The 19,256-nt window shown below is 39.9% G+C and overlaps 1 protein-coding gene across 2 annotated transcripts; it reads left to right on the top strand.

Moving 5' to 3' along the window:
- Positions 1-3,572: 3,572 nt before the first annotated feature.
- p2ry6 (pyrimidinergic receptor P2Y6) lies at positions 3,573-16,706 on the top strand. Of its 2 annotated transcripts, XM_085795516.1 has the most exons (4): positions 3,604-3,850; positions 5,833-5,888; positions 14,928-15,364; positions 15,826-16,706. In XM_085795516.1, exons 1-4 carry the CDS (start codon positions 3,817-3,819, stop codon positions 16,496-16,498), a joined length of 1,200 nt encoding a protein of 399 aa, XP_085651642.1. In that variant the 5' UTR covers positions 3,604-3,816; the 3' UTR covers positions 16,499-16,706. The 2 variants fall into 2 exon arrangements, with proteins under 2 accessions (XP_085651643.1, XP_085651642.1); XM_085795517.1 differs by lacking the exon at positions 5,833-5,888 and having other exon boundaries at positions 3,573-3,850; positions 15,826-16,615.
- The last annotated feature ends 2,550 nt before the right edge of the window (positions 16,707-19,256 follow it).

Genomic DNA, 19,256 nt, shown 5'->3' on the forward strand with positions numbered 1-19,256 from the left:
TCTTTAATGGGAACTTGTTATTAATTATGCTTCATGTTGTTCTGGATCTACATATCTAATCTCCCAGTGCAGGAATATCCAGACTGTTACTTGTGCATACAAATCAAAAGAACAACACACACTGCTCTTTATGCAGGCATCAGGCAAATCATAACATCCTGCTGCAGATGACCCTCAAACATTCATGCATCAAGTACTTTGCACACACAATCACACACAGTTTTGTTCTAGGGATTTTAAGATGAAGTGACAGTTACACCAAATCCAGAAAAGCAGATACAGGTTATTAAAAACATTTCCAAACTCTCACTGAGCTGAATCTTGAGGTATTTGTTCAGTCACACACACACACACACACACACACACACACACACACACACACACACACACACACACACACACACACACACACACACACACACACACAAACAGTATGTCTGTCAAGAAGAGAACTAAAGATGAAGCTTTAGTGGACACTGGGGTCATTGGGTTGGAAACCACACAACGATTGTTTGGCTTGGCTTTGAATTGGGGGAATAAACTCCACTGAAACTGTCACTCTGCAGCCATTAAGACCGGTCCAATATTTTTTTTTAAAGTTTATGGTGTGATCCAATCAAAACAGTGTATAGTGGCTAAACCATAATTGCAGAGATGCAAAGTTATTATGCAACTGTCATTCCTAAAATGCAACACTGCACTGCAAATGTCATCGCCACTGAGAAGCGCCCTTTCAAGTTTGACTTATTGCAGCTACCCATTCATTAGCATGTCTCAAAAGCCACTGCAGGAGAGGAGGAAAGATGGGCGTAGGCCGCGAATGAGTGTTTTTGGATCGGAGAGGCTCCTACAGTCCTACACAATCATTATGAAATATGCTGATAAAGCTTTGAGCAACTTGTGTCTGAAGGGAAACAGACTCCAATACTTCCCTGTCTGCACACGTCTCTGTTTCAACATGACATATGAGCTAATTCAGAAAAAGAGGTCTGCTGGATATTGGTCAACTGTCCGTGTGATCTTGCTGAGTAGAAATGCAATCATTTAAGTAACTAAACCCTCTTTCATACACTATGGATACTCTATCGGTGGCAGAAATTTGTGATTTATTGCCTTTATCTGCTTTCACCCTAATTACGCTTGACGCAGGTAGAATTTAGTCTTATTTATCCTGTAAGTCATTCTTATATTAACACTTTTTTATTTATTCTCAAAATCTAAATCAAACTGTGTGTGGTCAGCAGTGATGACAATCAATTTTCTGTTCTAGTGTTTACTGAATCCATGCAAGCATGAGTTGATAATCTCTCATCTTGTTGTTGCTTCTTTTCTAAGCAAATGACTAAGCAAAAGTCAAGCAAATGTCTGCTTGAATTGAAAGTCACAAACACTTCTATTATGATGACTTAGGATATATCTCTCTCTCTCTCTCTCTCTCTCTGTCACACACACACACACACACACACACACAAAGGGACTCGTCAGCTGCAACCTCTTAGGGTTTGTTAATGTAAAGGCAGAAATCTGGCTTCACTCTCTTCACAGACAAACTCAATCAGTCAAAAAAAAACAACAACATTAAGTTAATCTGCAGTGTTAGTGTAATAACAACAATACAATATTTTGCAGACTAACACAACAAATCTGGCTGTAATTTATATTGGGAGTTCTGTTTTCTGTCACTTTCCCTACTATCAGGAAAGATCTACATTTTCATCCTCTCTGCACTGCTGCAGGGAAGCATGTCTGTTACAATCAATCATTCCTACTCAGTAAGTCATTAGTGAAATACAGAGGGGAGTGACTGAAGAACAGACGGTCCCCGCTTCCATCTGATATTGATACATTTATAGATGGTAAATGATTACGCTATGAAGGATGGATTCATTGGGAGGGACTGGGCCAGCATAAATGTATGATCATGTGACTTAACCATTGATAGGATCTCTGCAGAGGGAACACGTGCAGTGGTCATGACACTGATGACAAACGCAGAGAGCACATAAAACAAAACAAAACAGTGTTTTCATGTTTCAAGCTCCACTATTATTCTGTTGTATGTTTCCACAAAAATAGTTCATGGTCACTCACTTGTTCATGTTGACTCCACTTTTCATCCTCAAGGGTCTGGGCCAGGGCATTGGCCGGGATTATACAGCAAAAAATAGCGTGTCAGTTAGTTAGTATGTAAACGATAGTTCATGACCTGAAGATGACACAGTTTAGAATCTGTAAACAGAGCTTTGACACGTGGTGTACGAATGTGGTGTCATTACTAATAATGTGTTTTATAAATACACTAGTTGGCCCTCAGCCCTCTGAAATGATACCCATTAACCCAATGAGGGTAATGATGCACTGAGGGGATAGAGCACAGGCAGAAATATCTATTTGCTCATGCTCCTGTTTAACCTGGCCACTTTACAGTGATTTGTGGTTGGTCAATAATGCCATATTTCTGGAACAGGTGTCAGAACTATAGGAACTACACTGCAGTAACAGATTATCAGACATATTCTGATTGTAACCGGACTCTAAGCAGGAACCACAATGTTGACAATTGAGCAGTAAAAGTGTCATAAAATCCCAATGAGAACAGGCAGTTGCCAGTGTTTAATGAGCTGCTACCAGATATTTATCAGTGGTTAGCAGCACTGTTGCCTCACAGCAACAAGGTTCTGAGTTTTATCCCCAGGAGTTATCAAGCTCTCCCTTTGTGTGTGTGGGTTTTCTCTGGCTTCCTCTCACAGTCCAAAGACACACACATTAGGTTGATTATTATTCATCTATCAATGTGCATTGTTTGTCTCTTTATGTCAAACCTGTCCATGACCCACTCACCCTTGCCTTATCTCAGCTGGGATTGACAGCAGCCCCTGTTACTCATATGGGGTACAGCCAGTAGAATAATGAGACACGAAATAACCACAGACAAGACTCAAAACTATAACAAAAACTGAACCGAAAGAGACACAAACAGACTTCAAAGATACTCAAAACGACTAAAAACAAAAATGGGCACAAAAGAGAGCACAAGACTAATCATTTCCACAAAGAAAAATTATATATTTTTGACTAGATTTTAATTTATTTACTAGTAGGCTTTTATTAATAGCATCAAGATGTATAAGAAAACCTAAATGAGATTAGATAAAATAATAATTACTTTATTAATCCCCAAAGGGAAATTCATTTCATAATCATAGCCTATACGTTTTTCATAATACTGAGAATACTAAGTATTTTTCCCACATAAGGGGGGTTGGGGGCCTGCATGCTGATGAGAGGTTCCATTGTCTCTTAATCCGTCCATGGTGAGGTCCTGCTCAAGAAACACCTGCCAGTCAGTCAGCCATTCAGACGTGTGTTAACTTACTGCTAACAGCGGTGTAATCGTCAGACATGTCGACAACTCTGGTTGGGTTAAAACAGCAGGATCAAGGCGGTATTATTGAGACGTGACGCTGTGTGTTTTGAACCATCTCCTTTGCCCCTTCCGGTGAGACGCTCATTGCGCGTGCGTGGCCGCGCTCCTCAAGCGCGCGCAATATTGTCCGGCGACGCAGCAGCAACCTCAGCAGAGAGAGAGACAGAGAGGAGTGTGTGTTGTGTGTTGTGTATGTGTGTGTGTACAGGTACGTGACCGGTCAAACCGCACGTGTACTCGGTGTTCGTGACTGAAAACCGCGACAGTGTCCAATTTCTTTACACTTGTTGCAACTCGGCAGCGTCTGCCCTGCTCACGGAACTGCTTTCAGAGGAGAAGAAAGGAGCAAGGACGAGTCTCCTCGCCATGGCTGTGTCGCCAACTTGTTGATGTTGTCACTTAATTGTACTGCAGTCATTCAGGGTAAGTTGTATTCAATTGTTTTTAAACTTAAAAAAAAAAAAACCTCACCAAACTCCACAGCAATGTCAACTAATGCATTTTAATCAAAGTAAAGACAACACCGGGCATAGCGTGGCTGAGTTACTCAACCCAGCCGTGTCATACCAGCTATAACCTACTTACTCTCACATCACATCTCGAGCTGAAGTGAAGTTGGCTTTTATTACGAAATAAAATGAAAAAGAAAACTACAACAGGACGCTTACCACAGACCCACCTGGTCTGTCATGTATTCTCTGGTAGAGCAACATGCGTCATGTGTGGTGGGAAGGAAACCTCACCTTAAATCTCCAGAGTCAATTTGACCTCGGGCCAGACGCTAACCTGGTGCAAGTGAACTGTGAGTCCCCGTGACAGCACATCACTTGTGTGCAGTTGGTGGATTGAAGCTTTGCAGATCGCTGCATTGCAAATTCTGCTCAGAAAGCCTGCAGTAGTTGTGCTGAACATGTCAAACTTCAAAACTGAGGTCATCCTGTGAAACTGCCTGTGTTGTTGTGCAGTTTTTAGTGTTAGACTTGATAAATTGCACTGAAATTGACCTTTTACATAGCCTTTTTACAGCAGAATTAGAGTTAGGAGTTGTAAGCACAAAATGATTTGTATTGTAGTTGTGGATAATGTGAATGTTGCAGCCTTTTTCCACAACACATCTTCATTGTGGTTGTAGTTGTATGATAGCATCAGCAGAGCAACCGTCTGTCTCTTTATCTGTATCAACCATATGCAGCCAGTACAATGTTTAATAAGAGGAGATTAGATTTATGCTCTTCCAGGATGAGGCATCTTCAGGAGACACCATCAAAATAGGCAGGGCAGGGCAGGCGACAAAAACATACACACTCCCACTTGCTCACACATGAGACACCAACAAGAACTACAAGTCAGAGTTAGGAGAAAGAGAACAATATAGTACATGCATTTATTGTGTTTGTCGATGTTGTTGTTAATGTTTTGTAAAGGGAAACATGCAACAAAATTTTTCTACTAATTATTTTCTATGTGAATTAGAAAAGTAGGGTTGAACACCCCAGTGACTGACCTGGTGTAGCACGTACCAGGTAGGTTTTGTCCTAATTGCACCTGTTATGGGTTTGAATCCAACTTGCAGTGCTTTCCTACTTGTCATCCTTTCACCCTGTCCCCAGCTTTCCCGTCACTCTCCACTCTATTGTCTGAGATAAGGATGGAGTGCTTGTAGGTTAGGTCTTGCTATCTTGAAGGGACATCTTCAGATGTTTTCATTTGTTTCAACAACAGCGTAAAACCTCTCAAGTATCAGTTTAGTGTAACGGAAGATAAAGAAAAGTAACAAGTTCTCACAACTAAGAAACTGGAAGTCTGTCATTTATTGTGTTTTTGCTAGAAAAAAAAAAACTTACATGATTGATCAACCAACAGCTTATCAATTAGACTATCAGGTTACATCATTCCTGCCCTCACACGAGTGGGAATTTACAGATGGGAGACTTTTGCAATGAACTCCCATTACACAAATTCAGACATATTGTTTTCATTGTTATCTTTATAGCATCAGAGGGGCAGTAGCTAAGTCCAATAAAAACAAATGGTCACATCACATCACAGACCTAATAACCCAGAGTTATTTAGATGGGCTGTCATGTGTGAAGACTTGGTGCACTGGCCAGGGAACTTTTTACATGGTTAACTTGTGTTCAGAGGAGATTCTTCTCTGTTTGCCAGAGGTCAAGCTTTTGGAGTTTGCTTTTTTTTGTCTCTCTGACGGGAACAGACTAATGTAACTCTGGTTTAGAGACACAGAGACAGAGAGGTGATAGCAGGGCAGTGAGAGAGAGAGAGAGAGAGAGAGAGAGAGAGAGAGAGAGAGAGAGAGAGAGAGAGAGAGAGAGAGAGAGAGAGAGACAGAAGCAAGGTCAAAGTTGTTTACAGGACAAAGTTAAGTGCCCAGCATTATCTTACAGTGGCAGCTCACTGGCAGCCATCCCAAACATACCAGCCACATGTCTCCTTAAAAATGGTAATTTGAAGTGAATACCCTAAGTTAAACATGCCTTCTCCATTCTGAGTTAGATTTAAAGGGACAACAACGATCGCTTATCTTAATCGAGAACCATAGTGACTCCAGCTGATGTTTAAAAAACTACAACTTTGCAAGAGATGCATAACTCAGTGAAGACAGTGGAGCCGTTACTTTTCATTCTGTCCTGTCTTTGTGCTTTACTGACTCTGCTTTCACTCGGGTTGCATTCACATCCCCTCTGCACCGCTGACCCATGACAACAGCCACCGCAGGGCACAGACTAACTGCCACTCACTGCTCTGTTAAGCTTTTGATGAGCTCTTTCTGCCTGACGGAAGGTGTGTCTCAAGCTGTTTTGCCCATGTTTGCAAAAACATGTTTTTCTTTTATTAAAGTTAGAAGAACCAATAACGATTACACGTCCCCAGGCAGCAGCAAAAATTCGAAAATATTTGTGTTTATATAGTAATTCTCATGATAATTGGGTGTAGGACAGAAATGAAAGAGAATATAATGCATGTGACTTGTCCAGTAAGTGTATATGTGTTGTTTTTTTGCATCTGGATCTTGTTTTTGTGCAAGTTTGTGTTGTTTGTTTGATTGAACCAATTGAACACTCACTAAAAATGAGCATAACAGTTGAGATTGATGGGCCCTACTTGCCTCTTATATGGCTGGATTTCTATTGTTTACTGTCAAATAAAGTCATAATATTGTATTGTAGTTATACTGAAATGCCATTTAATCTTTTCTTTCATCGACGTTTGCATTAGTGTCTTTCAGAAAGGAGTTTGTTTCTTATCGGATACATTTTATGTAATCTCATCTCTAATCACTATCGTTCATGAAAACAGGAAATAAAAGTCTCAGTCTTACCTCTGCACTTTCCATCCAAACTGACAAAGATGTCAGAAGAAACACCTCAAGCTACTGAGAGATTATTAGGTAACATGAATACAGTGGCAGGGTAAATGATGGATGTGAACTTGAGTAACAGTTCATTTGGACGATTATAGAAGAACAGGATTCCTACACAAGTATGGAAAGTATGGGAATTTGATTGTATACATTTCCAGGTCTGGAAAAGTATGGAAAATGGAAACTATTGTATGGAATATATTATCCCTCTATGGTACGCATTATGATGCCAGTGGGGAAAAAAAATGTTTGGAGTGTTTTTATGTCTCAAAATAGACTAAATAAACATAATCTAAAGAAATTTTTAAAAATTATTTATTTTTGGAAGTTTTTGGGATTTTTTGCCTGTAGGCAACATTGTACCATTGCGGTTCGTCATATACTGTATTAGAAACACCAGTCTCTGTAGACTTTCACCTTCACTGGCCTCATCCTCATCCGAATTCTCATTCTCATCTTCCTCATCATCATCATAATAGCCTGATGTTTACTTTACTGCATCCAAAACCAAATTTATTAAGGATAAAAAACAAAATTATGATGAATTATATGTTTTTGAACATTATATTTACACCTAAACACACACTACCATAGTCTCATAATGCAATATTGATTCCATAATGGTCCAGTGTTGCCTCAAGGCAACATTGCAATTTTCTATAATGGTACGTTGTTGCTTTTGGGCAACAGGTGCATTTTAACAAGTTTCCATTATTTAATAAGTAAATAAATTGCATGGAACTATTAAAAATTAAACTTTACTAATCTATTAGTGTAAATATATTTTTTTCCAGATGAAAAAGGGCCAGGAAGTTATGTTTTCAGGCCGTTTTAGTGGAGCGAAATGGCAAACCTGTTTCCTTTGAAAAAGTCTGCAAAAATGGGTTTCAGTATAGCTTCTTGAAAGTCATGTGGTAAATTAAAGCATTGTTATTGGCTCTCTAAGGTCTCCTCTCTTTTTTAAAGTATTACAGCATTAAATGGGATGAATTGTGGAGATGTGACAGGCCAAAAAGTGGTATGTTGCCTGAGGGCAACATGGTATCATAGAGGGTTAAATATATCTTAATACTTATCTGGGTTTGGTCTTATGTGAAGTTATTTGGGTTAATTATTTTGTTATGCGCTATTAGCTACAATCCCGTGGAAATTATTTGGTGACATACTGGCATACAAATTTGGAATAATAAAAACAAATGATTAATTGCATAATTTATTTACATGATACACATCTAATTACAAATTACACAAATGTCACAAATTATTTGAATTTTTTTACAGAGAAGTATGGAATTTTGAAATTGCAAATGTGTAGCAACCCTGGAAGAAGGAACCTTTTGTGACCGATGCCTTTCTGTATTTGACTTCTTACATCCTCATTCACTTCCCCTGTGTTTGGCAACCACATAGTCTGAAGTGCCGGCTGCTCGTCTCTTTACACACACAGCAAAGTCTTCAGTCTTAATCCTCACAGAGTCATGCATCAACATGTTTTCATCTACATGTTTAGGCAGACTGTAGACCTTTTGCATATTGTCACTTGCAGCCTTCAGTGTGTGTTATATTACCTTGAAATGCATTCCTGTGCATCTGTACTTTTTTGATGGAGTTGATGTAACCGGTTTAACATTGTGGTTTGGTTTTACCAGAAGTAGTTTAGTAATGACCGTATTTGTTAAGATTTTACATACTCGGTGGAAAAAACAACGAGAGCTGGCGTAAACACACGTTTATTTCAGCAAGTTGTTTGTCAGGACCAGTGATGGATTGCAGTTGGGTGTCATGCAATGAGTAATTGTTTTCTTGAGCATATGGCAAGCACTGTGGCTTGTGTTGAAGACCAGCCTTTCCCATCACCGTTGTAGCTATTTATGGTGCAGCTGATTGGTTTAAAATGTCTCCTGTGTAATGGCCACAGCGCCTGATATTAGTCTGCATCTCGCTAGCTCAGTAATTACTCAAGTCCATTTTTTTTTATCAAGACAAAGAGCTTTCACATCTATAGGATGCAATTGTGTTGTGCTTTGTGACTGCAGCTGCAGCTGCATCTGCCTCTGCTGGGAAATTAAGATAATGTTTATTGTTTATCACAGCAAAGAGGATGTTTGTGTTGCTGCTGTGTATATAAATGCATGTTTAGTGCATCTGTATGTATATATGTATATGTGTGTCTGCAGATGTGATTGCAGTCTGCTGTGTTTCAGCCACAGAGTGAGGAGCATTGGGCATGAATCATTCATTAGTGTGGCCAGGGACAATAGAGATCAGAGATGAGAAAGTAATTATAGTTGAACTGTTCCCTGCTGTCTCTTCTCAGGCAGCACAACATCTCTCTGCTCATTTGCACCTGAATATTACAACAGAATACAGCATATTTTATCTTAACGGGCCCTGATCTGCCAGTTACCTGCTGTTTTATATCAGATTACCTGCAGGGGACGAGCTTTGTTGCCCAGCCTGCAGGCAGACACAAAGGTGGCTGTCGCAGCTTATGAATGCAGTTTATTTTGTATCTCATTGTGTGAATGGTGTTGAAGTAAGCCAATTAAATTTGTAACAACAGAGAGGGGCAGGTATTATACGTTTTTTCTTCATCCTGCTCCTTTTCATTCATGGTGAAAATGTGTATATGTGCAACTATGTGAGAATGTACAAACCATGAATGAAATAAATCAAAAATGAATGAATGAATGTAGTGGGAGTGTTGATTTAAAGGGATGATTTATATGATCTGTCGTGGCCGTGGGTTTGTATGACGTAGTGATGCATAGTCAGTGAGTGTACAGTATGACTGGGATCTATACGCTGCCCGCAAGGAGAGAGGCGGCAGGGAGCACCAACACACTTGTGGCTGTGCACGGGGCCAGCAGACGTATGGTGACCAAATGGGTTTTTATACAGTCAGTGGTCCAATTATTCAGATACTGATACAGAAATCAAGCAAAATCAGACATTTCCATCAAGCATCTACTATATGAGATTTTGTTTTTGACTGTTGGCTTGTTAGACAAATGGTTTTGTGACCTTAATGTCTGTAATGCCTCAATATTTGATAGCCAAAACACACAGACATACCATTGCCTTGTAAGATAATCTTTAAAGTCTCTGTCTTGGTCTGAGATATCTGGCTCCCCAGCAGTTTCATCTGGAGGGAAGTGCAGTGTATAGTGAAGTAACACAAGCTGGACACGATACTGAGTTACAGTAAAGTTGTGCGTTCAAAAGTCCTGATGGTCACATGCTGAGTAATCATTAAAAGTTAATGTGTGGAGTGTGATTTATAATCCTGCCGGGGGTATGTTCACTTCAGTTGTTAATCTCCTATATCTGTCCTGAGCCGCAGTCACATTCAATCCCGGGTTGTAAATAATCTTGCGTCACCTACAGCTGTGCCTTCTGGCAGGACTGAGGGCAGAAAGTATGTGGCAGCGACACCTTGTCAAGACGTCTGTGTGAGTGTGAGAGAGAGAGAGAGAGAGAGAGTGTAGCAGGGCTGACCCCGTTCTCACCGGGCCGGTTGTATCCTCATGCTTTCATTAGGTGTATTTTTACGCTCAGGGGCAGGCAGGGGAATTAGCTCAAATGGTAAAGCGCTCGCTGCACAAAGGAAGGGGGCCAATTTTTATGCTCCCTCACGCAAGGGAAAAGACACGCGAAAAGCACAGGGGAATTATTGAATAGTGAAATATCATAGACAGTGTCCCGCCATGCACCTCGCCGTGAGCTGGATTCAAACCTACGACCTGCCGGCCAAGGAAAAGCCTGGGTCACACACTCACACAACAGGATAATATTTTTTATTATTGTGCCCGTGGAGCAGCGCATTAATGTTAAAAGAATAGTTCACCCAAAATTCAAATTGCACTCATTATCTACTCACCCTCATGTGGACTAAGGGCTGGGAGAAGTTTCAGAGTCCTCCGTGGCTTCTCTGAGTTACAGGGGGTCTCGGCGTAGCAGTGCATGTCCATATAACGGTTGCAAATGGATACCAACTGTCTTCGTAACAAAAAGACACACCAAAAAAACATCCAAATACCTCTTTGCTGCTCGTATGTAATGTCCGTCTTGTATTGAAGCCCTGAAATGCGAAATTGTTCCGAAAAAAATTTAATAAGTCTATATTTCAAGCTTGTTTTGTAGCGGAAGCTCCTCTTCCTGGCCCGTCCAAATCTCGAAATATAGACTTATTTAATTTTTTTCGTACATACGAGCACTATGGAGGTATTTGGATGTTTTTTGGTGTGTCTTTTTGTTACAAAGACAGTTGGTATCCATTTGCAACCGTCATATGGACATGCAGTGCTGCATGGAGCCCCACTGTAACTCAGAGAAGCCACGGAGGATTCTGAAATTTCTCCCAGCCCTTAGTCGACATGAGGGTGAGTAGAAAATGAGTGAAATTTCAATTTTGAGTGAACTATCCCTTTAAAACCATTTTATTTGAGCTGTGTTTGTTATTAATCATCAGCAAATAAAACATTGTGAATCAAAGAGTGGTATTTAGAGTGGAGAAGTAGCAGGATCGATGCCCACATTCTCCACAGAGATCTTTTGTATCGTCCAAACAGACAGTGCAGTGCTTTTTAAGGGAAAGAGGATTTAGATGTAGCAGTGAAAACAGCATTAAATTGTTGCCTGTCACCATATAATTGAATAAATGGCTGTTTGCTTCAGACCGTGGCTAGATATAACCTGTAATCTCTGCTCAACCTAACCTTTTAATTTACTGCCGTTAAATATTACAGCTCTCTGAATTCTAGATAATGGAAGTTGTTTTTTTAATGATATATCGGGAGAAGAAATGCCCATTGACCAAGTTAATATTGCATAAACTTGTTATTATTGTGTAGTGAAAATACATGTGGTTTATTAGTAAAGTTGCATAATTGTCATACTTTCTTGTTTTGTCTGTGTTTCACTGATGAATGGAGGTCATATATTAAGGTAATTAGGTTATGTTAAGACTGTTATCCAACTGGATGGAAATACTTCAGTCTCTTGAACCCTTTTTCTCGAGTGGCACAGTGGAATCGGCGTTTGTGTTCCCAAGAGCAAGGAGATGTATGGACATGTTTAAGGACAGCTGCCAAAATATAACAGCTACGTGGGCAGAAGAAGCTGCAGTGAGTCACAGACCAGAAGTAAAACTTGATGTTTCACACCCATAATCAAAAATTCCAGTCAGTTGCTGGAAAAGTCAGTTGGCGGCATTTTAATTGCTCTTTATTGTCACAGTTTTTGGATGCATCATTTGTGTCACTTAATGTGTCATTTCAGAAACTCCACCTGTTTCTGAGATGTCTCTGTAAACACTCAGAATAAATTACCATTGTGTGCACTTTTTCCAGAGAAGACAAGTTTACTTTGCTTGTTTTGCTTGCCATTAACAAAATGCACCCTGCGGCCAATCCCAGTGATAGAGATCTTAGGAAATGAAAAGTTTCCATCTCCAAGCGAAACTTTTCGTTTTTATTTCTGTGGTTTTGCAGTGGGGTGCGGTGGGATGTGATATAGGCATGTCTATAATTATATAAAGTGCCACGTAGTACGGTATCTATTATATCTTTATTAAACTATGATCAATACTGATTAGGAAATGGATACAGCCCAGAGAGTAGCTGTCAGCAAACACTGAAACTGTAAGCCATCGGACACAGACACACATGGAGTGAGGATCTGGCCTAGTGATTATACCGTTTCCTCTCCAGAGTGTTTGAAAATTGAAATAATGAAGATTACGCTCACACACACACTTAGGAGCATCCGGAGCCCTGTTCCTGCTGTTTGAACACTGTAATGGCAGTCATCATGAAGGCCACAGGAGAATAACACATTTCTGTTACTGATATAAAATGGGAGTATGAGGTGTGTGTAGATATTTTATTTTATTGTATAGCCTAATAATAGAATTCATGATTCGTAAGAACATTTATATCAGTTTTACTGCATTTTCAAATTACCTTGTGTGCTGTTACTAACATTATCATAATTTTTAAAAGGATAAGGTATGCTTGTCTTACCAGTTTTGTGATGGCTGCCTATAAACATGTGATAAATTAAAATAGACCAGAGATGATGGCTGCAAATCTCTGCATAATATCACACCACATCAAATAAACTCAAAAGAGGTTTTACAGTATATTTCTGACTTTCCTCACTCACTAATTGATTTTAAAAGAAATGTTTTTCATTGATATGTGATCATCTCCACCATATTGCTAGTCCTAATGGGCTAGTGCAGTTTATTTTGGCAGATCTCAGCGGCTCCTCCTGTGAAACTCATGATTGCTTGTTAGGACGTGTACATAGCATCCAGGATGTGTGTATTTTCTGGTATCATCCTCAGTATTGTATAAAGACCTTGTGCGGATTAGATTGAGGAGACCAGACATCGACCTGTATAGTTCTCTATCAAATAATACATCTGGTTTCATGCCACTGCTCGCTCTTTGCTCTTTTCACTGCAAACATTATGCAAATATTGGGAATACCAATGAGCACAAAGTGATTCAGTTTCACAAACAGGAAGCAGGAGGTCCAGCTGCAGTTTAAACATGTGGAAAATGTTTGTAGGGATTTGAGTTTTGTTATTGAAGTGTGCACATGTGCATGCCTGGGCAGTTTGGATCGGTGATTTTAGTAAAGACAGGCCTAAACATGCAGCTGGTGAAAAAAAACGACTGCCTCTCTTCTTTTTATAAGCGTTTTTGACAGAGACTGCACATTTACAGAGTTAATTTGACATCACTTTATGGAATTAAAAAAGAAGAAAAAAAGAAGCTGTTATTCCAATAAGTGTCATGGGGTCACTCAGCTTTAAGATTCATCACTCATGCCCTTTCGTAAATCAAACCTCCAAATTGTAATGTTAAATGAGTCATCAGCAAATAAAGCCAACTGCAGGGCACTTTTCCAAAAGCTTTGTTATTCCTCGGTGCCTGCTTTTTGGTTTTTATGGTCTGCTGGCTCTCTGCCCTCTCTGCCCCTCCTTACGTTAGCCGACAGGAATTATGAAATCATGTGCCACTATTGCTAGCAGCGACCTGTACGGCACACACTGTCTACGAGCAGAGCATTATACGCACACACATGCACAAACACAGTCGTGCTTTCTGGGTGATGGAGTGCTAGTTGTGAAATGCCATGAGTCACAGTCTGACAAGGCTTTTTGGAGGAAGTGGCTTAAACCAATCACTCACTTGCGCCCACATGCACCATGAAGGAAAGGATATGATTGATGTCGGTGGTGGGAGCAGTAGTTAAGATAGTTGATTAATTTCTGTGTGTAAAAGCCTATTCCAGACAGTGTGAGTTGTGAGTGGGAGACCAGACAGTCTGGAGGGGCTTTTCATTTCAAAACTTGCATCTGGTCCAGTTTCGATTCAAAACTGGCAGGAATAAATTATTGTAATCTAATGGGCTGAATTCAGTTTTATTCCTCTAATGCACTTTCATGCTTTTTTTTTCTCACAGTCACTAAACAAACACTCAATATACAGTGCTGCAGGTGGAGAGTAATTAACTACTATGAGGCACTGGTATAAGACTTGATTGGTTTTCATTGGTGCAACTTTTCCACAACTTCTTTGTGAGACACCAAATATTTTACTGATACTCCATTTCATTTGTTTCCATCACAACTGGGTTTCACCTGTCTGAGGGTGACACTTTTTATTCCGTTATCTAAAGGCTTTAAATGATTTGCATCTCTTGCATTCTTCTTGGGTCATGAGTCATTGCCTTTTGATAAATTTCAATATATTTACTCCAAAGTGTTTAGGCTTTGCTCGTATCAAATAGTATTTAACTGAACAGTTTGCCAAGGGGTTAAAAAAGTGGACTAAGCAGGGAGTTGATCTCAGACTTAATCTACTGTTTGCAGGGCTCCAGGCCACTGTGTCACTGTGATTTCTGTCTAATTGAAGGTATGAATGTAAAATACTGATCTGTTATGCCCCCTTGTGGAGAGGCTCAGTTTCTCCTCCTGACATGTCCAGCCCTTGAAGACCCTGTGTTTGATTTTTTATGTGAATATCTACTTAGAAAGAAAGCTCACTGATCTAGTTTCAGTCAATATACTGACATTATTCTCTCTGTAACTTGTCTCTCTTCCAGAAAGTGAAGATGTCACTTTCTGCCCCCACGGAAACGTTTGTCTCCAGATCCTTCTCCTTGGACGTGTTACCCAGCGGTATGCACACCACAGAGCCCTACGCAGCTGACAGCTTCTTCACCAGTGGTACAAACATCAGCAACAGCAGCGGGATAACCTTCCTTCGCTGCACCTATAAGGAAGACTTTAAACGGATTTTACTCCCTGCCGTGTACACTCTTGTCTTCCTGCTCGGCCTACCGCTGAACGCTGCCGTCATACTGAAGATATGGAGGACGAGGCCCAATCTGTCCAAAAACAACATCTACATGCTCAACTTGGCCATTGCCGACTTCCTTTATGTGACGTCGTTACCCCTGCTCATCTACAACTACGCCAGTCATGACTACTGGCCCTTTGGGGAGTTTGCCTGTAAGCTGGTCAGGTTTCAGTTCTACAGGTAGATACTTACTAATATTGGCCAGTTGTGTGTGTAAAGTGTTTTACAGTTATTGAATTTTCCAGTTAAATTAGAAGACTGGGTGTTTTCCAGTTCTCAATTAACCTCAGAGGCCTTACGTTGTCAGACCAAGTCTAAAAACACATGTTTTGATCAGCCCAGATTGTTATGAAAAACTTACTGGCAGCAAGAGGGGCAATCTTTGGGCAATCTCTCCTCAAAGGTACTCATGGTTCTACCTAATGAAAACCTCTGAGGCTGAAATATGAAGTCATCAAGGAGCTGTTACAGAAATGTATAGAAAGTTCAGCTGATTCAGCTATGTAAAAGGTGTAAGGTAAAGTGTTGTAGCCAGGTGCTAAAAGATGATGTGGCAAACACTTTCTTTGGATTGATACAATAGAAAAGAATTCAGTGTATTAAGATGTAATAGTTTTTTCTTGTCTGTCTCTCTGTTTCAGTAATCTGCATGGCAGCATCCTCTTCCTCACCTGCATCAGTGTGCAGCGCTACGTGGGCATTTGCCATCCTCTCGCGATGTGGCACAAGCAGGGTGGTCGCAAGATGGCGTGGTACATCTGCGGAGGGGTTTGGCTGGTGGTCGCCATCCTGTGTGCGCCAACGTTTCACTTTGCTGCGACAGGAATCCAACGCAACCGCACAGTGTGTTACGATTTGAGTCCGCCGAGGCTTTCAGTGGCCTACTATCCTTACGGCATGACTCTCACCTGCCTTGGCTTCGTGTTGCCTTTCATGGGTTTGATGGTGTGCTATGGCCGGATGGCCCAGATCCTCTGCCGCCCGGTGTCCTACCAGGGTGTCTCCATCGCGACTGGGGAGAAACGGGACAAGGCGGTGAGGATGATTGTTATGGTGGCGACGGTGTTCTGCATAAGCTTCCTGCCGTTCCACCTCACCAAGACCATGTACCTGGTGATACGTACTCTGCCTGCTGCACCCTGCGAGACCAGGAACTTGTTTTCAATCATCTACAAAAGCACGAGGCCGTTTGCCAGCATGAACAGCTTCCTGGACCCGATTCTGTTCTACTTCACCCAGCCACGATACCGCAGGAGCACAAGGAAGTTTATGCTTCGAGTCACTTCTCGCAGAGACAAGGGCACCAGTGTCTAGGGATCGATCAATATGGGTTTTTCAGGGCCGATACCGATTAATTAGTAATCAAGGAAACCAATATATAGAACTGATAATCATTTGCAGTAAAAATAAATATTTGGGTGTCCAAATTTAGAATAACACACCTGGGATTAGACTGAATACAGTATACTGTTTGTTTTTGGTACACTGTGAAAATCTGTGATAAAAAGACCTTAAATTTGTGCAGAATAACACAAACTCCAACACAAATCTTGGTTCAGTGGAGGCTGTGGGTGGGACAGGACATGAGTTGGACCAAGAGAGGTGACTTCAGGCAGAGGAGTGCGTTTCAAGTAAATGTATTTTATTGGTTATCGGCATGTACCGATTTTGATTCTGTATAATCTTAATTTAATTTTTTTTTTTTTTTTTTTTTTGCCTGAGGAACATGTGCTGATTTTATTACTATCAGATTGAGACGTTCACATCATCCATTGTTATGTGTGTGATTGCTTTCAATCTGTCTGTAATTGGTAGTGAATAAGTTTTTTTTTTACATTTTTGTTTTTGTTTCGCACTGTGAATTGTACAATAAAAAAAAACAAATGGAGGTTTCTGGATATGTGATGTGGAGATACACATGGTGAAGGAGAGAAGTATAGAACAAATACTTAAAAAAAAATATCTACTGTGGCATTAAGTTGTGTAAAGTTGTCAGTAACAGTAAATATTTATACCTGCATGTTGTAACTGCATGAAGTAATTGTGTGTGGAAGTTAACTGCTACTGGGGAGAAACACACAACATTGCAAAAAACAGCAGTTCAAGTAGTTGGAGTAAGGTTTTTATTGAAAAATGTACATGTTTTTTTTTTTTTTTTTTTTATTCAAGGGAGAATTGTACTTTCATCTGAAGGGTTTCCACTGTTTCCTTCAAATGACTAATTTCAACATTATAAAGGCTGTAGAGGTGTGTGATGGTGTGCACCTCACTACTGAAACAGCAGTGCACTGAAGTTTTGGCTGTCTCCTTAAAACAATTATCCTGCAAGGATTAGATCTAATTTGGTGGGGACAATTAGATGCTAACAAAAACTGTTCGGTAATTATGCAACTCATAGTACTTGAAATATATTGTTTTTATTCTCATATTCACTGAGTTCTCAACTTAACGAAGGAGATTCATTCATGTTTTTGCCATTGCCATTTGGTTTATGCATTTTATATCCTCATCAAAGGGCATTAGTTGCTCAGACGGAAGGAAAAATGCAATTTGAGGACATGAGAGTGGGGGCTAAATTAAGGCACAGTAAGGTGCTGTTTTCTACTTTGTGACTCCTTCTCATGAAATGAGTATTTCTTATCTAATAAATCACCTCGTCCATGGACGAGTGCCATTGGTTAGGTGAATTGGGGGGTCCTCTTCCTCTTCCTCTGCTGTTTCTGTTATAACACACATATTATATTGTTGTAACAGATTACTGAGTTACTGAGTTTATGGTAAATTTAAATAATCTGCACTGTTCATGAAATGAACATAACTGCATCTAAATGGGCATACTGATGGTTGTTGTATTTTTGTTGTATTGTGCCATAGCCTAGCGTTAATTTAACTGCATCTGAATGTTTATGTATGTTAGTACTTATTTTACTAGGTGCACTCCATAAAGGAAACATATTAATTTATTTTCATCGCTGTCCTCTATCTTTCCTCAGTCTGTTTTGTCTCTGGGCAGTTGTAGAGGCCCAGACAAGTACTTTTTCACAACTTTGGTTAAGATCTCTGTCTCGTCTGTGTACCGTCTATCAATCTAGATAGAGTGAATCTCTGCCCGTTGATGGTATCTCAGCACTGCAGAGCTCTTATTCCCATAAGGATTTCCCAATCTTATTGGAATTTAATCTAATTTAGCATTGCACTTATATGAGTCATTGTGATGTTTAGCTTCTGAGCTAAATAGTTTAATGCTGAATGTGTCACTGAAGTCTATAATCTCTTTTTCAATTACACTGGGCTCTCCCAACGTCAACATCTGGTTGTCATGTGGATCTCTGATTTGGCAAAGTGTTGTTCCAAAATTAAACTCAAATAACTAGAGTAATCTTTACTTTAGAGTTGAATAATCTAAAATTACTACCTAAACATTTTAAATATGTAATCAGTTTTTGAGGGTAGAACTGTTGTGTATACGTTTAATGTGAACATGTAATGTTCCTCTATTTTAGATGCAATGGGCACTTTGACAGCAACATGAGTTATGTTATGCTCCTGGCTTCAGCAAGAAAAGAAAGAGACCACAGTTGTTGTTTTTGTGTCTCTTTGGTCAAATATTTGTGATATTTTGTCTGTTTGATCTGATATTTTATGTTTGTTTTATTTTTTTTCTCTCACACGGCTTTCTGTAAAGTGTGTGCTGTCAGTGTAGAGAGATCCAGCGTACTGTGTACTGTGCCAACGTATTTGTGCCAGTCAGTGTTATTTAGAAGAACTCTTATTTTTGTAACACAGAAAGAGAATTTATTTTTGTTATGTAGAGAGAGATATCTTTGGTAAAAGTAATATTGATGTTCATGCAGCCGCCTTGAGTTGCTTGTGGAAATGTATTGGTTGTCGTCATGATGTTAAACTGAGAGTGGCCATTAAATAAAAACACCTGTGAACAATCATGATTTAATTTCTATTTTTAATTTTAATACATTTTATTTTTATTGTGATTCATACCACATACCGGTATCTTAATTGTAATCACGTTAAAAGTTGTACGATTTCTCCAACATGATGGTGTCTAGCACAA

This window comes from Trachurus japonicus, chromosome 13, assembly GCF_045865225.1.
Source record: "Trachurus japonicus isolate A0001 chromosome 13, Traja_1.0".
NCBI lineage: Eukaryota > Metazoa > Chordata > Actinopteri > Carangiformes > Carangidae > Trachurus > Trachurus japonicus.